Source organism: Sminthopsis crassicaudata, chromosome 2 (genome assembly GCF_048593235.1).
Source record: "Sminthopsis crassicaudata isolate SCR6 chromosome 2, ASM4859323v1, whole genome shotgun sequence".
NCBI classification, from domain to species: domain Eukaryota; kingdom Metazoa; phylum Chordata; class Mammalia; order Dasyuromorphia; family Dasyuridae; genus Sminthopsis; species Sminthopsis crassicaudata.
Window position 1 is genome coordinate 205466718 of NC_133618.1, and position 21109 is coordinate 205487826.

Sequence of the window (21109 nt, forward strand, 5' to 3'; positions counted from 1 at the left end):
CTGTCACACAATCAATTCCAAAGTTCTTCAAAGAGACCTTGAAAGTGTTTTTGTATCACTTCTTCTGTTCTCCAATGTGAGCACTTGCTTTGTGTTAGGTTCTCCATAAAATAGTCTTTTAGGTAAGCATATATTTGACATTCAAACAATGGGGCAATCCCATTGGAATCACATTCTCTACAGTAGAGTTTGAATGCTTGGCAGTTCAGTTAAAGAAAGGATCTCAGTTGTCTGGTACCTTATCCTACCAGATGATCTTCATAATTTTCCTACGACAATTCATATGGAAACAATTCAGTTTCCTGGCATGGTACAGGCATACTGTCCAGGTTTCACAAGCATACCACAATAAGGCCAACCCAACAGCTCTGTAGACTTTCAGTTTGGTAGGCAGCCTACTTCTCTCCCACATTTTCCTAAGGAGCCTCCCAAATCCTGACTTAGCTCTGGCAATGCTTGCATCAACTTAATTATCAAGGTGTATATCCATAAAAAGTTTATTCCCAAGGTAAATGAATAACCAGTATTCAAAACTGCTCCATTTGCTGTAACCAACAGTTCCACATATGGATGATGTGATGTTATAAACACCTATTTTTGTGGGATACATATGGATCTAGTATCACCGGGTCCAAGTATGATGGAGAACCTGTTTTCTCATTTTGTTAATGGTTAAGTCAAAATTAGCACAAGCATACTTTGTTCCTCCTCAGTTTCAGAAGCTGCATTGAATGCACAATCATCTGCAAACAAACAAACAAACAAAAAAAAAAACATGCAACAATTCTCTCTCCAATTTAGTTTTGGTTGGCAGCCTTTTCAAGTTAAAGAATTCATTATGGTTAAAGGGAGTAAATGAATATTCTTTAACATAAACAGAAGGAGCATATACATCAGGGTTTTCAACTCCCTTCCTATGCCCCTTTTCCCCATCCCCACTGGCTGAAGATCAGAGACTTTCTCACCAGCTAGAAAATGGGGAAGACTTTCTACTGGTCTCTACTATTTACCTAATAGTCTGTAACAATCTTCGGTCCTATAATTGAAAACTATCTTCATCATTTCCATGAAATATGAGGATTAAACAAGCTCCAAATGGTACGACAGTGGGGAGGTGAGTTGGAACCCATCCCTGGAGCATTTTGGCTTCATGAGCAGGGACAAGTGCTTGGACCTCTTGATCACAATTTGTTCCTTGTTCCTTGTGATACACATTGGTGAAGTGTTTGAAGCAATTAAAGCTTAAAGTAGCACTGAAGTTTTTGGGACACTGTGTATCTATATGTAACTGTGAACAGCATTAAGCATCCAAATCGATGAGAATCCAAATCCATTTGCATAATTTATATGTATCCGTGTTTTCTCCTCCAAGATAATCTAACCTCTTTAAGAATAGGCATTATTTAATTTTTGTCTCCGAAATCCCAATGCCTAGTACAGTACTTGCCATATTATTAATGCTTAATATATGCTTTCTGATTGCCTGACATTTACTACAAAGTTATGTTATAACTTTGTTGATCCCTTAGCCTCCTGCTTACTTTGAATGTAGAGATACTTTCAAACTTAATCACCTCTGTCGTTCCTAAAGAGGTTTTAGATGAGACAAACCTTACTTGAGTCATAAAAATCAGTCAATTTCTCTAGCAGAAGACTTTCAAGAGTAGTTGCTTTTTGTTTTCAGAAAAGCAACAAAAGGGGAAAGAAGCAATATTGAACAGCTTCTCATTTTATATAATAATGGAAATGGAAAATAATGCTTAATTTGGAGCCAGAAGATCTAAGTTAAAATCTGGTTATGTCACTTATTTCTTTTGTGATCTTGGGCAAGTGACTCAATCTTCTGAGGCCTCAGTTTCCTCATTTATAAAATGAGGGAAACAGGCTTAGGCAACTTCTAAGATTTCTTCCAGCATTAAATCTTTGATGCAGTTTAAGTGTGCGTATTGACTGAATAAATAAAACACCACCACTGTCCTTCAGGTAAAATTCAAGATGCTATTTTGAGAACTTAAAAGTATTATTACCTGATTAAAATGAACAATAATTGATTTTTAGATAAACTGCAACAACAACAACAAAAACACTCTGGAAAAAATCCATATGGCCTTGAAAGTCATTTGATGAACCTGAGTAACACACGCAGCAAGCCTGTTTGGAATGGTTGAGAAAATCTGGAAACTCTGAAAGTCTTCTATAAAAAAGCCAAGGAGTAAATCTTCTAACAGTTCCAATGTTGTACTTCTTCCAATGAATGAAGTCTAAAAGAAGGACTCCTGGGAGGTGGGAGAAAAGAACCTACACCTTGATTTGAAAGGAGTTTATGGGTTTCAAAAGTCCTGGAAAATTCTGGACTTACCCTATCAGCTCCCTATAGTAGTATCTTCTTTACTTTGGCAAGGCAATTGTGGTTGAGTGACTTGCCCAGGGTCACACAGCTAGTAAGTGTTAGGTGTCTGGGGCCGTATATGAACTTAAGTTCGCCTCACTCCAGGGCCAGTGCTCTATCCACTGCACCATCTAGTTGCCCAACATAATTTTCTGGGAGGTGAGAACAGACTGGATACACTGAGAAAAGCAGCTTCACACTAGAAGGAACCCAGAGAAAGGTCCACCATATCCAACAAGGAGAAAAATGACTTTCAGCAACCAAGAACTATGAATTACCCTTTGGTCATATGTATTCTCTTAAACTTAGGCCAACTTTTCCCTGGACTATGTATGTATTAGCTGGAAAATTCATCACATTTTTTTTAACTTCCAGGAGAGAGCATAGTGGTAGTTCAAAGGAAGATGTTTTATTTCAGCTCTTCTCAGTATCTCATTTTAGTATATATTTCTTTCTAAAAGCTAGTTAACTCCAGGTGACTCATTAATATCATTAGATAATGTGGGAGGCACACCTGTGGGAGATTTTGAGCTAATATACTTTAAAGAGATGCTTCCAAACCTTCAGAACTATACCATAGAACCCTGGAGGGAGATATATTATCTAAGCTCTGGTGATGCAATTTGCCAGTGTGATCTAAGATTGGAAGAGTAGGATTCAAAGCCCATAGATACTACATTATGGTTCCCTTGAGTCAGGTACATTCAGTCTTTTTTTCTCTATCCACTTCTGAAAAGAGAAACATATGCTTCCTTTACAAAGGGAAAACTTCCGGAGATTCTCTGAATAGTGTAATATGTATGTACCATAAGGTGTTCCAAAAATATGTTACAGCTAATGAAATATAATGAGTTGGAAAAGAACAAATTGTGCAACATTTCAGTTTCAAGATCATGGGATTTTATTGTTTGGAATAGGAAGGGAGTTCAACTAATCCCATTTATTTTACAGATAATGAAACCATGCTCATGGATCATGAATGATTAATTCAAGGGGAGCAAAGATCTCAGCCAAAATTTGAACCCTGAGCTTCTGACTTCAAATTTTATGCTATTTCTACACACTACAATAATTTGAAAAGTAAAGAAATACATGATTTACTTATTACAAAAAAGAGAGACTGGTAAGATTTATTTCCACTTTGCAAAGCAATGAAACATTTTCAGAAATTAAAATGGAAAGAAACATTTTATAATAATTGCAAAGATCAAATGCAGTATAGGACACTGGTAAAGCTAAGCTCCAAGGCTGATATGATCATATAAAACTTGTGCATGAATAAACTTAGATTGTGGCACAATTTGCCTCTCTGAATACCTCATTTCCAATAAAAATAGTCACTTTAAAAAGTAAGAGAACAGGCACTGAAATACAGAGTTGCGGTGAAGGCAAGAGACCCAAGTAGATGTTATCTCTCCCAGCTTACCATTTGGTGATATCTTTGGAATTTGGCTTCTGGGACTGTTTGGAAAGCTTCTTGGAGAAAGAGGTTAGAAGCCTGAATGGATAGCCATTTTTGTTCCCCACCACATAACAAGTATGGACAGGGTTGAACAGGTAACAATCTCTGAGTCCCAATACCTCTACCCCTTCCTCTGATTGTAAACAATGGGAGGTAGAAGTTGAGTGACCTCCTTTTACTTTACTAGCCAGAAATTAATGGGGCATGCATGGTGTAAGTAGACCAACAGGAAAAAAAAAACTTTTCATTTTCCTTCATGTGATGGTTAATTAATAAGTCAAAGCTCCTATCTTCATTAAAATAGTAGGCAATTTCTCTTCTCTTGGAATTAACTTAGAAGAAACTGATTGTACCTCACAAATGACAACAGAAATCCTGAATTTTTTCCTATTCAGACTACGTACTAAACTTGATTTTATGGCCTATCACATATATATGTGCATATATGTATATCTCTTTGATTAATGCTACATGGGAAGAGATTTCAATCTCTGAAGAAAGATGAAATATCCTTGGCTTTAAAAGCTTAAGTTCAAGGAGAAGAAATATTATCTACATTAGGCACTCACTGATACCTCTTTAAGAAATCAGCTAGTTTCAGGGCAGCTAGTTGGTATATAGTGGATAGAGCCCTGAAGTTAGGAGGACCTGAGTTCAAATCTGATCTCAGAGCTTAACACTTCCTGGCTATGACAAAAGAAAGAGAAAGAGAAAGGCAAAGGAAAGGGCAAGGGAAAGGGAAAGGGAAGGGAGAAAAAGGGAAGGGAAAGGAAGAGAAGGGAAGGGAAGGGAAGGAAAGGAAAAGAAAGAATCTAGTTTCCATAAGAAAGTTTACATATGAAATCTCAAAGAGAAATATGAATTAGTCTCAGACCCAAAAATAACTCCCTGAAAAGCTCAAAAAAGATTTTAAAAATCAAATGAGGCAGAAAAAAAGAAATGAAATGTGTTATATAAGAAAACATGAATCCCAAAGAAATACTAAAAAGGGAAAGGGACCTGGACCTGTATGTGCCAAAATGTTTGTGGCAGCCCTTTTTGTAGTGGCTAGAAACTGGAAAATGAATGAATGCCCATCAATTGGACAATGGTTGCATAAATTGTGGTATACGAATGTTATGGAGTATTATTGTTCTGTAAGAAATGACCAGCAGGATGAATACAGAGAGCCTTGGAGAGACTTACATGAACTGATGCTGAATGAAATGAGCAGAATTGGGAGATCATTATACACTTCAACAACAATACTGTATGAGGATGGAAGTGGATATCTTAGACAAAGAGAAGATCTAATTCAGTTCCAATTGATCAATGATGGACAGAATCAGCTACACCCAGAGAAGGAACACTGGGAAATGAGTGTAAATTATTTGTATTTTTGTTTTTCTTTCCAGGTTATTTTTACCTTCTGAATCCAATTCCTGAAGAAAATTGAAGAAAATAATCAGATTGTGCAAGTGGAAGATAATGACATTAAAAATCAAACAAAATTAAAAGAGTGAAAAAATAAAGGAAAATGTGAAATATTTCATTGGGAAAGAAAACAACTGATCTAGAAAACAGATTATTAAAAGGCAATTTAAGAATTTTAAGACTACGAGAAAGCCATGATGGAAAAAAAAAAAAAGTCTGGGCAGCATTTTTCAAGAAATCAACAAGGAACAAAAGGATAAAATAAAAATTGAAAGAATCCATCAACCATCTCTTGAAAGAAATCCCCAAATAAAAACTTACAGGAATTTTATAACTAAACTAATGCGTTTCCAAAGCAAGGACAAATATTGGAAAGCCTTCAGAAAGAAACAATTCAAATATTGAAAACCAGAGTCAAAATTATACAGCATTTAGCACAATTTCTACACTAAATGGGTTAGAATATCATATTCTGGAATGCAAAGGAGCTAGGATTATAAGCAAGAATAAAAAAATGGACACTCAATGAAACAGAACTTTTTAAGCATTCATGATGAAAAAAATCAAAGCCAAACAGAAAATTCAATTTCAAGACTCAAAAGAAGAATAAAAAGGTAAACAGGAAAGAGAAAACATAATTATTCAGCAAAACTGAACTATTTACATTGCTGTACAGGAAGACGACCCTTGTAACTTTTAATACTATAACTCAGAACTGTGACCCAGACCCTTGCTAGGCAATACATCCATTTGTATCCACTGCCAGCAATGTGTCTCCTATAATCTAATGTTAACCACCTGTCTTGCCCTTTTGTCATCTGTGGGCCAAGTTCTGGAAGTCAGTGCTGCTGATTCAACTGCCTCCAAAGTCTACACTAGCTTGCTGGAGAGGGGAAGCTGTAGCTGGTTTGAGGCAGACACAGGAAAGGACTTCACTGCTAGCTCACACAGGGGCTCAAGAATTCCCTGCTAGCTTACGTTGTTGCATGGAGTCTTGCTGTTGTCTTATTGGGGTGTGGACTGCTGTTGGCTTGCCTGGACCATTTAAGCCAGACTGTGCTCCGCTCTTACCTGGGTGAGCCTTTCCTATCAACTTTCTAGATTGTCTTGGACTGGAAAATTATTTCACCTCATTTTTTTTTTTGGTTTTGTCAGTTAAGAATTTGTTTTGCGACATTATTTTAAAGCTTAAAATAAAGATATAAATTTTAAAGTTTGGAAGGGAATCTAGGAGAGCTCAGCAGAGTTCCTGCATCCACTATCTTGGCTTTGCCTTAAAAATGTCCACCACCACTGGACTCTTTCTCATGACACACCACTGACAAATATCATGACAACACAAATAATCAAAAATGTCTCTGTCATTCTGTCAAGCTATTAACCCTCTTCATTGATCCTCTATAACATTACTCTGTTGTTTCTCTTTCCTTCTTAGTCTTCTTCCTTGGTCTAACAGTCTTCTCCTATTCTCTAAAGTATTCTCAAATAATCTGTCGTTTGTTATCTATCCTCATGGCTTCATCACCTTTAAGTAGATGACTCCCAAACCTACATATGTAACCACAATCTTTCCAATGAACTTCCCATTCCTACATGTTCAACTATTTTCCATTTGAATAAAAAAGTAACAATTCATATTTATCTAACACATTAAGTCTTTTTTGAAGTAAACACAATAACCTGATAGCCCAAACTCAATACATAAAAAAACTGAATTTGACATCTTTTCCTCATAAATCTCTCCCCCCCACCCAACTTACTTTTTTCTGTTGATGCTTCCTGTCACCCATTTTGAAAATTCAAAATTATCTTTGACTCATCTTTCTTCTTTACTTTCCATATTTAATTAGGTCTCAAGTTCTGTTGTTTCTCCCTCACAATATTTCATCTCTCTCTTCTTTCAAGTTAGTGGGTGTGAAATGGATGACAATTCAACAAAGGAGATGAAGAAAAGCCAAGATAGAAGAACCAGGAGAAATCAGTCATGAAAACCCCCAAGACAAAAGGATAGTTACCAGCCTCAAATGTGACTGAAAAGTGGAGAAGAATAAAGAAGCTTCCTAATAGTTGTCGCCCTATGTCTTCATAGTTTTCTAATAATACTTTGTATCTCTTTTCATATTTATTTTTGATGTTAAGTTCTTTAAAAATAAGACCTATGTCATTTTTCATCTTCATATTCCCCCAAGAAAGAGTGAACTATAAAACACAATATAAAAGTGTTCCCATAGAAATAACAAAGTTTGAAGTAAAATCAAGTAAGCATAAGAACTCAAATGCTTCAAATTTTTCCATTAATTTAATTCAACTCATTAATGTTTTGTGGTAAAATGATTATTTAAAATTATTGTGTCTAAATTGGATTATTTTAATAAAAAGTAGAAATGACAAAAACACATAAAACTAAATGTGGTATAGAAAACAAATGGACCTTATTTGACTATCAAAATATTTTATATAATTAGATATCATATGATGTATCTTTCAAGATGAAATTGTATTCTTACCCTGAAAAATCAGCAGAATATTGTCCATAATCGAAGATATATACTCTGGTAATTTGGCACACTGTAAGGTATCCCAAAGCAAACACAAAACAATATCTGGAAAGCAAAGAAATGATGATAAATTATATAACAAAAATAATGCAAAATTTTATATACCAAATCCTAAGATCACTGGTCTTTAAAATCCAACTAACATTACCATGGTATTCTCTTTATCCTCTCTCTATTTCACTTTCATTTTCATTATCAACTTACAGTGCTAACTACTCTTTTGTCTCTGGGGAATTCAGGACCTTATTCTCACCTTAGTCTTTCTTGATCTCCTTTGTTGAATTGTCATCCATGTCACATCCACTAACTCTAAGCACCTCCTAATGGTCTATAAATTAGACTCTTCTCTATATTTACTCTCTTATTTGGTTATTTCAACTTCCATTGGTTTAATTATCTCATCTCTAATAAGATGATTTCCTAATCTGTATCTAAAATCTATCTAGTTAGCTATCTATCTATCTATAAATCAAACTAGATAGATAGATAGATAGCTATCTTTATATCTATACCCATAGTTGGTACCACTGTAGTTTAATAGAGTGCTGAGTCTAGAATCAGGAAGATCAGAATTCAAATCCCACCTCAGATATATATATATATATATATATATATATATATATATATATATATATATATATATATAAAACCATGTGACTCTGGACAAGTCACTTAATTTCAGTCTGCCTGAGTTTAATCAATTTTAAAATAGGGATAATAAAAGCTACTATATACCACAGAGTTGTTGTGAAGATTAAATAAGATAAATGTAAAGCACTCAGTACAGTGCCTGGCACACAATAAGCACACCACATGTTAGCTTTTATTACTATGTATATACACATATGTGTTTGTATATATAATCCTAGTCTCTCTCCAGAATTGTAGTCCCTCATCACCAAATGCCCACTCTGAATGTTTCAAGCCCACTGGATATCTCAGGGACATCTCAAACTCATAAAGTAGAAATCAATCACACTTCTTTCCATTCAGCTTCCTTTTACAGGTTTTCTTTCCCCCACTAAAATGTAAGCTTCTTAAGACAAGGGCTATCTTTCTGCTTGTACTTATATTTCCATCATTCCAGTATCTAGCACACAGTAAGCATTTCAAAATGCCTGCTGACAAAGTTTTTCATTGTTACCTAGAATACCAGGATGCATTCCCTTCCATGGCTACTAAGTCTTTTTCTTTCCAAGCATTGAAAATATGAACAGTTAAGTTCTTTACTATGGAGTTTATAGAATCAGAAATCTAAAGCTAGAGAGAATCTCAAAGCCCATCAACCCAATTTCTTCATTTTACAGCTAGCTTAAGCACAGAGAGGATGTCTTCTCTGAGGTTACACAGGAGTTAATTCAATCTGTGAATTATCCATTCCAGTCCCTTTTCCCACTTCTCCTTTATACTATCTGTCTTTTGACTCAACATTGTATTCACTTCTTAATACAGTAAGGCATATATTTACTATGTCTTACACACAGTAAGGACAATAAAGGGTATTGAAACACTAAAAATTTTCTTCTGATAAATTCTTATTGGGGACAGAAAGTCTTTACATGTGAAGTTTAAAATTACCTATGGCTTTCAATAACCCAAGATATATATATATATTTATCAATATTCATAGATAATCTAGACTAATAGCACTTGAGAACTGATGGCACTAAATTCTAATATAATTGTGGGTCTTCAGGCAAGAAAAAGTATAACAAATTCCAGAAATATAATTACTGAATAACTGCACATAAATAACAATATTTTAAAAAGAGGGCTTCCAAAGCATTTTAAATACGTAATTCTGATTTGAGCAAGAAAAATCCCTTAACAAGATAAACATTACAATTGTTATCTCCATTCTAGAAATAAGGAAATAGCAATGATCAGATGTGAGATTCCAACCCAAGTCTCTCCTGATTCCAATCCCAAAGTACTTTTCCACTAAGATAAAACATGGAGATGAAAATCATACTAAAAATAATAATGAAATTGCAATTTCTAATTCAATTAAAAATCATAACACAGAAGTAAAACAATTATAGCTGTGATCAATTCTCCTCCTCTCTCCCTCCCCAACGTGGGGATACTATAAAATAAAATTATTGAGGGAAACCTTTTAGAGGAGAAAAATTTACTATTAAAGGTTTTTATACAATTTTCACAAGAGGATGCAGGGTCTCTAATTTTTTTTCTTGTTATGCTCAGTTCTACTTATTATGTGCCTGTTGGACTGAATTTAATATAAAGAAATATTAATGTTCAAATAATATGTCATATTCCTCTAATTTCAACTATTATAAATTACTCTTTAACCTAATCCTAACATAACCTGGTTTTTATACCAGGTTTGAGAAGGGTATAACTTTTTAATTCAAAACAAACCTTTCTTCTTGTTGTCTGACCCTCTGAAGCCTTACCAGCAGGCTGCTCTCTGCAATTTCATAAGGTGTTAATAGAATCTTCCCATTCAACTCAACTTGTCTTAGTGAAAGAATCTTTTTCTATGGAAGTTTTATGTTGCCCTAACCAACTTCAATTCACAATCTCATAATAATATTGTTAATGTATTACAACCAAACTTGGAGCAGAATGCTAAGGAATATAGACTAAGAAGAATTAAAAAGACAACAAAGAGTCCATGAAAGAAACAGAATAGTGGTAACAAAAGTATGATAATCTAAAAGAAAATAGGTAATAAATAAGGTAATGGATAGGGATGGGTAGTAGGAATATTGTTAAATGCTCTAGGAAGGTTAAGAAGAATGATAATTTAGGAAAACAAAGAGAGGGCAGGTGATAGGGAGAGGAAGATAAAATATGAAGCAAAATAAAATGAGAAATGAAGACAAGGATTAGATAATCTCAAAATAGGTATCTAAAAGGGACTACACAAAGGAGAAAAAAACATTCTTATTTATCCATTTTTAAAAATAGGATCATACATAGATTAAGAACTGGTAAAGTTCTTAAAGGCTACCTAGTCAACACCCTCATTTTAATCATTGCAAGTAACTTTGAACTTTATGTTAGGGCTGGGCTTTGCACATTTATGAGAGTATATCTGACTTGAGCTTTTATCCTCTGGAATCCTGCTGCTTTTAGAGGTTAGGCTAGAAATCTGCAACCTTTCAGTGCTCCCAAAGTGATATAATCCAGGATGAAATGTGCTTCCTACTATCTCTCAGCTTCCTAAGTTCCTCACCCAGATTTGCATCTATTGGCTTGTCTCTGGTTTGAAATTTTATTAGATTGCTGCTAGACTCAGCTGTTGGAAGGTTCTATAAGTTCAGAGCCACTGAATTTTGGGTTCTTCTTTGGTTGGGGATACTTGTTCCTGATTATTCAAGACAGGCTTCAGCCTAGGATTGAATTCTGTTCTGCTCTTGGGATAAGATTCACAAAGCTACTCTTTGCTTCTAAACTTGTTCCTTGTTCAGTACACTGCTAGCGCACTTGTGTGTGTTCAGTACACAATCCTCTCTGCTATCCCCAAGTGAAAGTCCCCTCCCCTCAGTCTGCCCTGATTCCGTGATCTCTCAGCCCATATTATTTCCCACACTGGTTCCTGGGGCCAAATATTAACCTTCTCAAACTTCAGAGTACACAAGTTTGGGTTGTTCTTGGCCTTAAGAAACCTTAGAGTAAGATGGTCACCGCAATTTTTTAAAGCACTTTACTTTCTGACTGACTCTCCCCTCTACACCAATGGCGGTCCCTTTCCATTGCAAAGTTGGTTAGTATCAATTATCTCAGTTATTGAAAGTGCAGACGTTCAATTCAGATGCCATTTATCAAGCATCAGCTATATGTCAGACCTTGTTCTAGGCTCTAAGATGGCATCTTTACTGATACTTCACAGAGTTTTACATCATATAGAGGCATTTTTGTCCTTTCTTTTAGTGAGACACAAAATATTACAGCTTTCAGCAATCTCTGTTCACAACGAGATAATCACTAGTTTTCCAAGATTCAATTCAAAGTATTTACTTGAAAGAAATACTGGAACTACTATATAAGTCCTAGATGAACTAATGCCACATAACTTAGAAGGGTTTTTTAACCTGGTCTATGAACTTTTTTAAAAAATTAATATTTTATTTCAATATAATTGGTTTCCCCTGTATTTATTTTATATTATACATTTAAAAACAATTGTTCTGAGAAGGAGTCCACAGACTTAACAACTACCAAAGGAGGCCATGACATAACTCAAGCTTAGAACATTACAGAGGAGATTCTAAAGCAGTGAAATATAATGGAAAGAGAAACAGATTTTGAGTCCAAAGCACTAGGCTGAAATTTCAAATCTATAAATTACCTCTATGATGTTGGGGGAATTATTTAATCTCTCTGGGTTTCAATGTCCACATCTATAAAACGAAGGGGATGACTCTACTAGATGACTTAATGTTTGGATTTCTTCCTAAAAGTCACATGAAGAAGCTAGACAACATCTATGCAAAACCCTCAAAGTATCTAATAACACAGAAGCAAAACTTGAAAAACACACATTGAAACTATCACATTCAACTAATTTTCTCCACTAAGTAAAAATAAAAGATAACTGTTAATTTAGTTTGATGAAAATTAATACCTGTGGCATAATACCAAAAAACATTATTCTGGGTTATTTATACTCAAACCAAAACAACAGACTGGTTGTTATTCTGGTCATGTTCAAGAATGTCCTGAGCCTAGATCTGGTTTTGCCGAGTTATCTATATTCAGTATATTTTCACTTATTTCACTAAATATTTTCCAATTATACTTTAATCAGGTTCAAGCTGTATTTAAGGGTTCAAATTGCACATTTGACACCTCTGCTCCAAAAAAAGATGCAGATCTGCAATGGTAAAGCTCCTCACTGGAAGTTTTCTACATTAATGAAATCATAGATCCAGTCCACATTAATATTTATTATTATTAATAAGGCCTTTGCCTTCTTTTTAGATTTATTCTTCTTCCCCTATAGAACTTGAGGTGGAATTGAGATGTGGAATTCGAAGGGGAAAAAGTCTATAAGCACCTCACTCAACGTGGCCTTGCTTGACATTTAAGAGAATAACATAAGACCAGCCTCTTGGCATTGATCAGATGATTTTCAAGAATACTCAAAGCCAATAGTAATTAGCTAACTGCTTCTTATTTCTGCTTGTGTTAGCTTCTAAAACTAGCCAAGTTCTCTCCCAGATCTCCAAGTACAACTTTACAGGTAAGTATCAACCTGGTCCAAATGGCCCCTATGGACAAGAGAGGAAGAGAGATTATATACAAGATCCTTCACATTTCCCTGGTTAGCCAACTATGTGTTCCCCGAGAGACATTCTGATATCACATGCTCATTTCCCTTAGCCAATAATTGCTAAAAGATCTTAAAGCATAAATCTAGAAGTGAGAACATCTACCAATTCATGAAGAGGCCTCATTCAAAATATTGTAGCAAATAACCCTAATTTAATATGAATAAAAATATCAAATGCTTAATAAATAAATGTGTGTTAAGTGATGTATAACAAAGTTCGTGGAGAACTTTACCAACTAAGGAGAAGGGAAATCAGAAAAAGTGTCATAGGGAAAACAGCATTTTGGTTGCGCTTTTAAACTATGATAATGTTATCTTTTGTTTTTAACATCATTCATTTTCAAATATACTATTGCTCTACCCAGAGAGCTATTCACTCTAACAAATAATAAACAAAGAAGAAAAGCACTTTGGCAAAATTAACCAGTATTTCAACCAAGTATAGTCATACAATGTCCTGTACTCATAGTCCCCTACTTTTACAAAAGTGAGAAACAATATATGTTTTCATTACTTTGGCCAATGTAGGCTTGGTCATCATAGTTACTTAATGATTAGGTTTTTTTGTCCTTTCCATTGTCCTTGTCCATATATATATGTGTGTGTGTGTGTGTGTGTGTGTGTGTGTGTGTGTGTGTGTGTGTGTGTGTAGTTTTTTTTTGTTCTCATAACTTTACTTTGCATTAGCTCACAAGTCCTCTTATATTCATCTCTATATCTATCATATTCTTCTACATATTCATGACATTCATAATTTCTTATGGTATAATAATATTCCATTATAAGCTCATATTACAATCTTGTTAGACAAACCACAGTTGATGGAGCTCTATTTTGTTTCCAGTTCTTTACTGCAACAAAGCACTGCTTAAAAAAATTTTGTATATGTGGGACCTGCCTCTCCTTCTTTGATCTCCTTAGTATATGTGCTTAACTGTGAAATCTCTAAGTCAAAGAATAAGAATCTTAGCATAAATAAAAATTGCTGTCCAGAATGGTTCGACCAATTCATAGCACCGTGTCTGAGTATGACTATCTTTCTACAGCTTCTTCAGTATTTACAATTCTGTTCTTTTGTCATCTTTACTAATCCCTTAGGTATAGAGTCTTTCGATTGTCTTTCCATAGCCCCTTCTACAGCAAATTAAACAATTTGCAAAGATCATAAAGCCAGTATATGTCAAAGGCAAGCCTTTAACTCAGGTCTTTCCAAATCCAAGGTAAACTGATAATTCATGACATGATATCACTTTTCTATTTCCTATATAGCACTAACAGTTTTGATGTCAACTGTTTTCCTATATAACTATGAAAGCACTATTCTCCTTTCATTACTTTTTTTTTTCATTGAGATTCTAAACCTCTTGTTCTTCAAAATGAATTTTATTACTTTGTTCAGCACTATAAAGTATCTTCTTAGTCCTTTGATAGAAATAGCATTAAATCTATAAATTTAGGTTTTTGGCATGGTCTAGTCATGAGTACTGAATTGTCCTCTAGTTAAGCCTTTTTAAAAAAGTTCTTTAAAGAATGTTTTATAACTATATCTATACAAATTTTAAGAATGTCATGGTAGACTGAACCCCAGGTATTTTATACCTTTTATACTTAGTGGGATTTTCCTATTATTTCTTAATATTACATAGAAATATTGCTATTTTTGATATTATTTCATAGCCTGCTATTTTATTAAAACTATTCTCAGTTATCTTTTTTGTTTTCTCTCTAGGATTTTCAAACTAATCTATTGTGAGGATAGCAAATAAAGTCAGTTTTGTGTCTTGTCTTGTTTTTGTAGGCATTTCTAGAACTACATCAAAAAAAGCAATGCGTAGGAATTTAATAAATGAAAAGAAGAGGGAAGAAATTTGAGGGAAAAAGAAACCACTTAAGGAATATAGAACTTGTGAACAAAGATAGGAACGGGAGGAGTTGTAAAGTCTTTCAGTATGACTGAAGTAAAGGACGTGGATTAGAATATTATGAGATGAATTTAGAAAGAGACAGTGGTCATAGGTGCCTTGAAGGCCAACAAAAAGGTACAAACTTTTACTCAAAGGGCAACAAATGGCCAGTGAATAATTTTTGAGAACAGCTACGTGACCAAATCTATGTGTAAGAAATTTATTCTATTAACACCAGATAAGATGGATCAAGATGGTCAAGAAAAGAAAAACAGACAGGTATATTAGACGGCTTGACAGTATTCTGGACATATAGTAATGAAGTCCTGTTTTGGGGAAATTTGGCAGTGGAAACAGAAAAGAGCATATGAACACAACAGATGACAAAAAGTGTAATAGAGAGAAATTATAAAATAGAGATAATAGAGAGATGATAAAAAGATAGAAAATAGAACCTGTAACTAACTGAAAGATGAGTAAAAGGGAAGAGTCAAAGAGTACAATCTGACAAAAAGTAGTATTTCAGATAGAAACTGTAAAGTCAGAAAGGAGGACACCTTAAGGCAAATTACTAATCTCTTAAGTCTCAACTTGCTCATCTATAAAATGAGGGAATTGCACTGATTGACCTCTTATGTACCTTTTAGCTCTCAATCTACAACTATATGATCTTTAGGGGAAAAGATAGTAAATTCAATTTTGAACATACTGACTTTAAGTAAATAGCAGAATATATCTGGATGAAAATGTGTATAGGCAAACTGAGATGCAAATATATAACTTAGAAGAGATATCAATGACTGGAAATACAAATGTTGGAGTTAATAACATAAAGAGGGAGAAGCCATAAAATTATCAAAGGAATATGGGATGGAGGGGTGAAGATAGAGAAAGAAAGTTAAAGATGTGCCCCCTCCTTTAGAACATTCATATTTATTAATGAGGAAGAAGATGAAAAGAATAAAAGTCATTTAAAAGTATCTAGTAAGAAAAGGTCAATATTATTAAAAGCTACAGGAAAAAATAGCTTTGGAAGGAAAAAAATGAAGATAATACAAAAAAGCAGATTACTCTAAAATCTAAGAAACAAAAGAAAAGTTATATAGCTTTTTATTCGTTAGTTATACCTGAAAGGGGGAAAAAATGAGATATGGAAAATAGAATTATTCAGAAGTATTATCTACTTTTAATAATATTTTAATTTTTTTAATCTTTTAATTAAAACTCTTGGTGTGTAGTTTATTACTGATTATTAGGTATTTCTTATAATAGTCTTTTATGGTATTGTTACAGAATTAGAAAATTTTAGAACTAATAATAATTTACTACCAGTTTTATGTTGAGCACATTACCTGACCTCTTTAGGATTTTAGCTTTTTGGTCACTACTCCCCTCCATGGGTTTTTGTGACAACTTTTTGATTCTTTTTTTATTTCTATTACTTCTCCTTTTCTATCTTCTTTGATAGATCATCATTCATTCATGTCCACTGTAAGGAATCTCCTCCCAAAGCTCTATTCTTGGCTTTCTTTTAACATTTTACTGGAGACCTCATTTAGCTCCAATGAGTTTAATTATCATCTCTGCTGATGATGCTAAGAACTATATATCTCTAATTTTTCTAATTACTTAGGTTCATAATATTGACATTATCCTCATTTCCTTGCTCTCACTCATCTTGCATATCTAATAATCTAAAATTAGAGATTTCTGTGTCTGCAACTTCTCTTATATGTATACCAATCACCCAGAAGTCATCACCAGAGTCCCAAGCACTAACAATTGCTTATGTACAGTAAGTCTACTGGTTCTTCCTGTCTCTAGTTTCTCTCCTTCCAATTGACTCACCAAACAGCTCCCAAAATAATTTTTCTTAAGCATAGGTATATAATCATATCGCCCCTTCCCTCTCAAATGCCTAATAACTCTCTATTCTAAAATCAAATATAAACTCTTCCATTAGGCATTTAAAACTCTTTACAATTTTTTAGCCTTTCCTACCTTTCCAGTTTTCTTAAACTTTGCTCTCTTCCACTGAACACTCTGTCTCCAAGAGTGCTTTTAGAAAGCCCAACAATTTTATTACCAAGTTTTTATATGAGAAACAAAACTGAACCTATTTTGTAAGGAGTAATATTAGTAAAAAGTAAAGGGCTTTCTGAAAAGTTCTCCTCAGAATCACAGATTAAAAAAAAAATCCTACTATCTGTGAGTTTGGTAAGTTGCTTCCTTAAATATAGCATATTGAAGAATGACTTTTTTTTTTTTTTAGCATTTCCATTTTGCCTATTAAATTTAAAATTATGTTTTAGTTAATCAAGTCAGATTTAAATATTTCTTAAACAAATTACCTGTAATACTAAGATCAATGCTTTTCAAAAAAAGGGGGGGGATGGCAATAAAGTATATTTAATTTATTAAATAAATTTCTTCCAAAAGCAGATGGAGTAATAGGAAATTCCCACTTCTACATATTCTATTGAAAATAGCTCTCTCTCTCTCTCTTCTCTCTCTCTCTCATCCTCCAATTTTACTCAATCCAAAAAAAAATTACTACCCTAAAACAAATTATACAATTTTAATTAAACATCAAACAGAAAAATACTCATTTAAAGAATGGGACCATAAAATTGTCTAGGTCATTTTTTTTTTTTTTTGCAATGAAGGTAGTCCCCAATTTTCAAACAATTAGTATTACAAAATTTAATTTCCAGGTCAATTGACCAAGTTGTACTAGACTGCCTTTGAGATCTCTTTCAGTTTTAGTTATAAAATCCTATGAACTATTTGGAACTCATAAGAGATTTTCCCAAAGAAACAATGTTACACATAATGGTTAGCTAGCCTATACAAGTCTATTGATAAAACATCTATAATAAGAACAATACTTCTGAATTCCAATCAAAACTTCTAGGAACTTTCATCTCATCTTTCACTGTCACAATGCCAAAAAGTTCTCCTCTCAAACCTGACTGGAGAGAACTCCTTTCTTACCAACTTGCTTTTGGGTAGTCAGAGGAGTATTATATGGTCTCTGAACACTCCCCAAAAGAGATTTAAGTATGCCAGGAATGTTTATCATGTGTTTTTTAAATTAAAGCTTTTTCTTTTCAAAACATATTCATGGATACTTCTTTAACATTTATAACATGTATTGTTAAGGCAGAGAATGCTTGTATATCCAATTGTAATTTCATATATCTGCATTAAAATGATTTTGATATTTTTTCAAAGGAAACTAAACTGTAAGGCAGGGCCTTCTTAACCTTTTGTATGTCATGTACTACTCTGATAGTCTAGTGAAACTTATGGATCTCTTCAGAATAATGTTGCTAATGAATAAAATAAAATAGCTATCGTTTAAAAAGGAAACCAAATATATATCTAAATATAGTTATCAAAATATTTAAAACTAGTTCATGGATTCCACATGAAGAATCTTTGCTGTAAGAGTAGCAATGAAAAAACATTTACCACACTGTATCTTTTTTTTTTGTATTTATTTATTTGATTTTATTTGCAATACTTAAAATTATGAGTATTAAATAATAAACTCATTAAATCTTTGAATATTCTTGTACCATATTGTATCTTAAAAGTTTATGCAGAAACTCTGTATCATAACTATAACAACATTTATTTTGAGGGGCAGCTATGAGCTTTCACTTAAAAGACAGAAGCTGTTAATCAGAGAATTATGTAACAGGACCTAAAAGCCATCTCTTCAAACCAGAGGTGTGCTTATGGATTTATGAACAAACATATGTAAACTTGGTTAATATATCAGTCTCTATAGGTTTTTGAAGTCTCCTAACTATAAAAGCTCAGATAACATAGTCAGAGTTCCTTCATTGTGGAATAGGCTTATTACCCCCTCCCTACATTAGTCAGTGCCTAGGATAACCTTTGTGCATACCCACAAGTAATCAGTAGCAACTCTTTATAATGCCATTTCTCTGAATCCAAGGCCTCTTAGTTGAATCTACCTTTAGTCAGATGCTTATCCTCATAATAGTTCTATTTATGCTTTCATAGTGAAGAGGTCTATTTCTATATTGTACAGCTAAAACACTGTGGCACAATACTGAGAATCAGACATTTATTACAACTTAATTCTATTCATTAATTCTGAGTTTATTAAAACAAAGTAACATAAAAAATCTACTACTACATTATCTACTTTATCTACTCAAATTCTAAGTTATTTTGCCATAATTGGTGAATTCAATTGACAGATTTTCCTCTCCCTAACTCTCAGCTGACAGTTTTTACCTTATATTTCAGTAAAAAAACAAAAACAAAAACAAAAAAAAAACCAAAAACCTGAGACCATCCACCAAGAGCTCCATCTTCTCCCCTGCTCCTTATCTCACATATGCTTTCCTCCACTAAAAGTAAACCTTTACCCATCTTTACAAGGAGTGGCCTCTTGCACACAACCGATCTTGCTACATATACACATGACCTCATTCCATCATGTCTTCTCCATCATCCCTTCTCCCTCACTAACTTTCATATCTTTGTCTACTGATGATGCACCTGCTGCCTACAAACAGCCCATGTTTTCTTAATTCTCAAAAACCTCATTTGATCCATCTGTGGCTGCTAGCTATCATTCTACGGCTCTTCTCTTCTAGTGGCTAAATTCCTTGAGAAAGTTGACTATAATAGGTACCTCCTCTACTTCCTCCTTGATACTCTTTCTAGGTTTTTACAACCCTGTTCTCTCCTGATTAACTTCCAATCTTTTTCATTATTCCTTTCTAATCTCACTTTGCAGATCTTCAGCCAAGTGATACCCCTTAATTGTGGAAATCTCCTAAGATTCTATATTGGACTCTTTTATCCCTTAATAATTATCTCATTTTGGTACCTCATCAGATTCCATGAATTCGATGATCATTTTCCATAGACAATTCATAGAGCTATTTATTTGGCTTATAACTGCCTACTGGATATCTTAAACTGGACAACTCACTGACAATTTAAACTAAACCTGTCCAATAACTACACTCATCATTTTCTCCTCAAACCTTCCCCTCTTCCTAAATTCCTTACCATCCTTCTAGTCACCTTCCAGTCAACCTCGGGTATTATCCTCAACTCCTTTCTATCTCTCATCAATCTTATTTAATCTGTGTCAATCTACCTTTGCAATATTTTCTAGTATATATCCCTTCTCTCCTCTGACATGGTCCCCAACCTGACAGGCTCACATCACTTCAAAGCCAACAGCTTCCTGGTTTGGTCTCCACTGCTCATGTCTCTCACCATTCCAGTCCATCTTTAATTCAGCTATCAAAACAACCTTCCCAAAGTGGTCTGACCATAATTACCACCATCTCCTATATGCTTCCCTATTCAATTTTGTAAAAGCCCACCAGTCATCTATCATCTCTGGGGTCCTTGGGCTTTAAAAGATCTTCATATCATAGGTCTTTCCAATTTTTCCAGATTTCTCACAACTTGCTCCCTTCCATAGTACTCTCCAAATCCAGTGATACTGGCCTCACTGCTGTTTAATACATTGAATTTATTATATCCATAAATTGAAATAGCAAGCCATTATAGAACGAAGATTCATGGCTTCATGGATAAAAAAGGAAATTACATGTAAGCTTTGAAGAACCAAAGTTGAAACAAGCTTTAACAACGAAATTCAAATCTGATTAACAGTCAAAAAAAGCCAAAAGATGAATAATCAGCTGAATTGTAAGGTATAATTGAAGTGAGAAGTGAGAGAATTAATTTGATAATATCATCCTGAACTATGAAAAAGAATAGCAAAATAATAACTAATGATTAATTCTAGCAACATATATATATATATAATGCAAAGTAAAAAGAATGTATGAAAATTATAAAGAGAAGACTGGTTTCATATGGAAAACTAAGTAATATTCCTGTCCAATCCCCTCCCCCTCCCATAAAATTACATAGATCTTAGGAACATAAGATTTGGAACATTAGAGATCATTTAGTTCATTACCCTCATTTTATAGAAAATGAAAATTAAGTCCCAGAGAGGTTAAACAACTTGTTCAAAAAGACAGTCAAGATTCAAAATCCTAATCTTAAGCA

General features: G+C 33.8%; 1 protein-coding gene across 4 annotated transcripts in view; it reads right to left on the reverse strand.

The window, feature by feature from the left end:
* The window catches only part of MBOAT2 (membrane bound glycerophospholipid O-acyltransferase 2), a 159918-nt gene that overhangs the window by 52999 nt on the left and 85810 nt on the right, over window positions 1-21109 (reverse strand). For all 4 annotated transcript variants that reach the window (XR_012486153.1, XR_012486152.1, XM_074288095.1 and 1 more), the window contains exon 4: window positions 7772-7867. Coding sequence is in view for 2 of the 4 variants with exons in the window: in XM_074288095.1 (XP_074144196.1) it covers window positions 7772-7867 (96 nt within the window). In the remaining 2 variants the exon portion in view is untranslated. The remainder of the gene's footprint in view (window positions 1-7771; window positions 7868-21109) is intronic.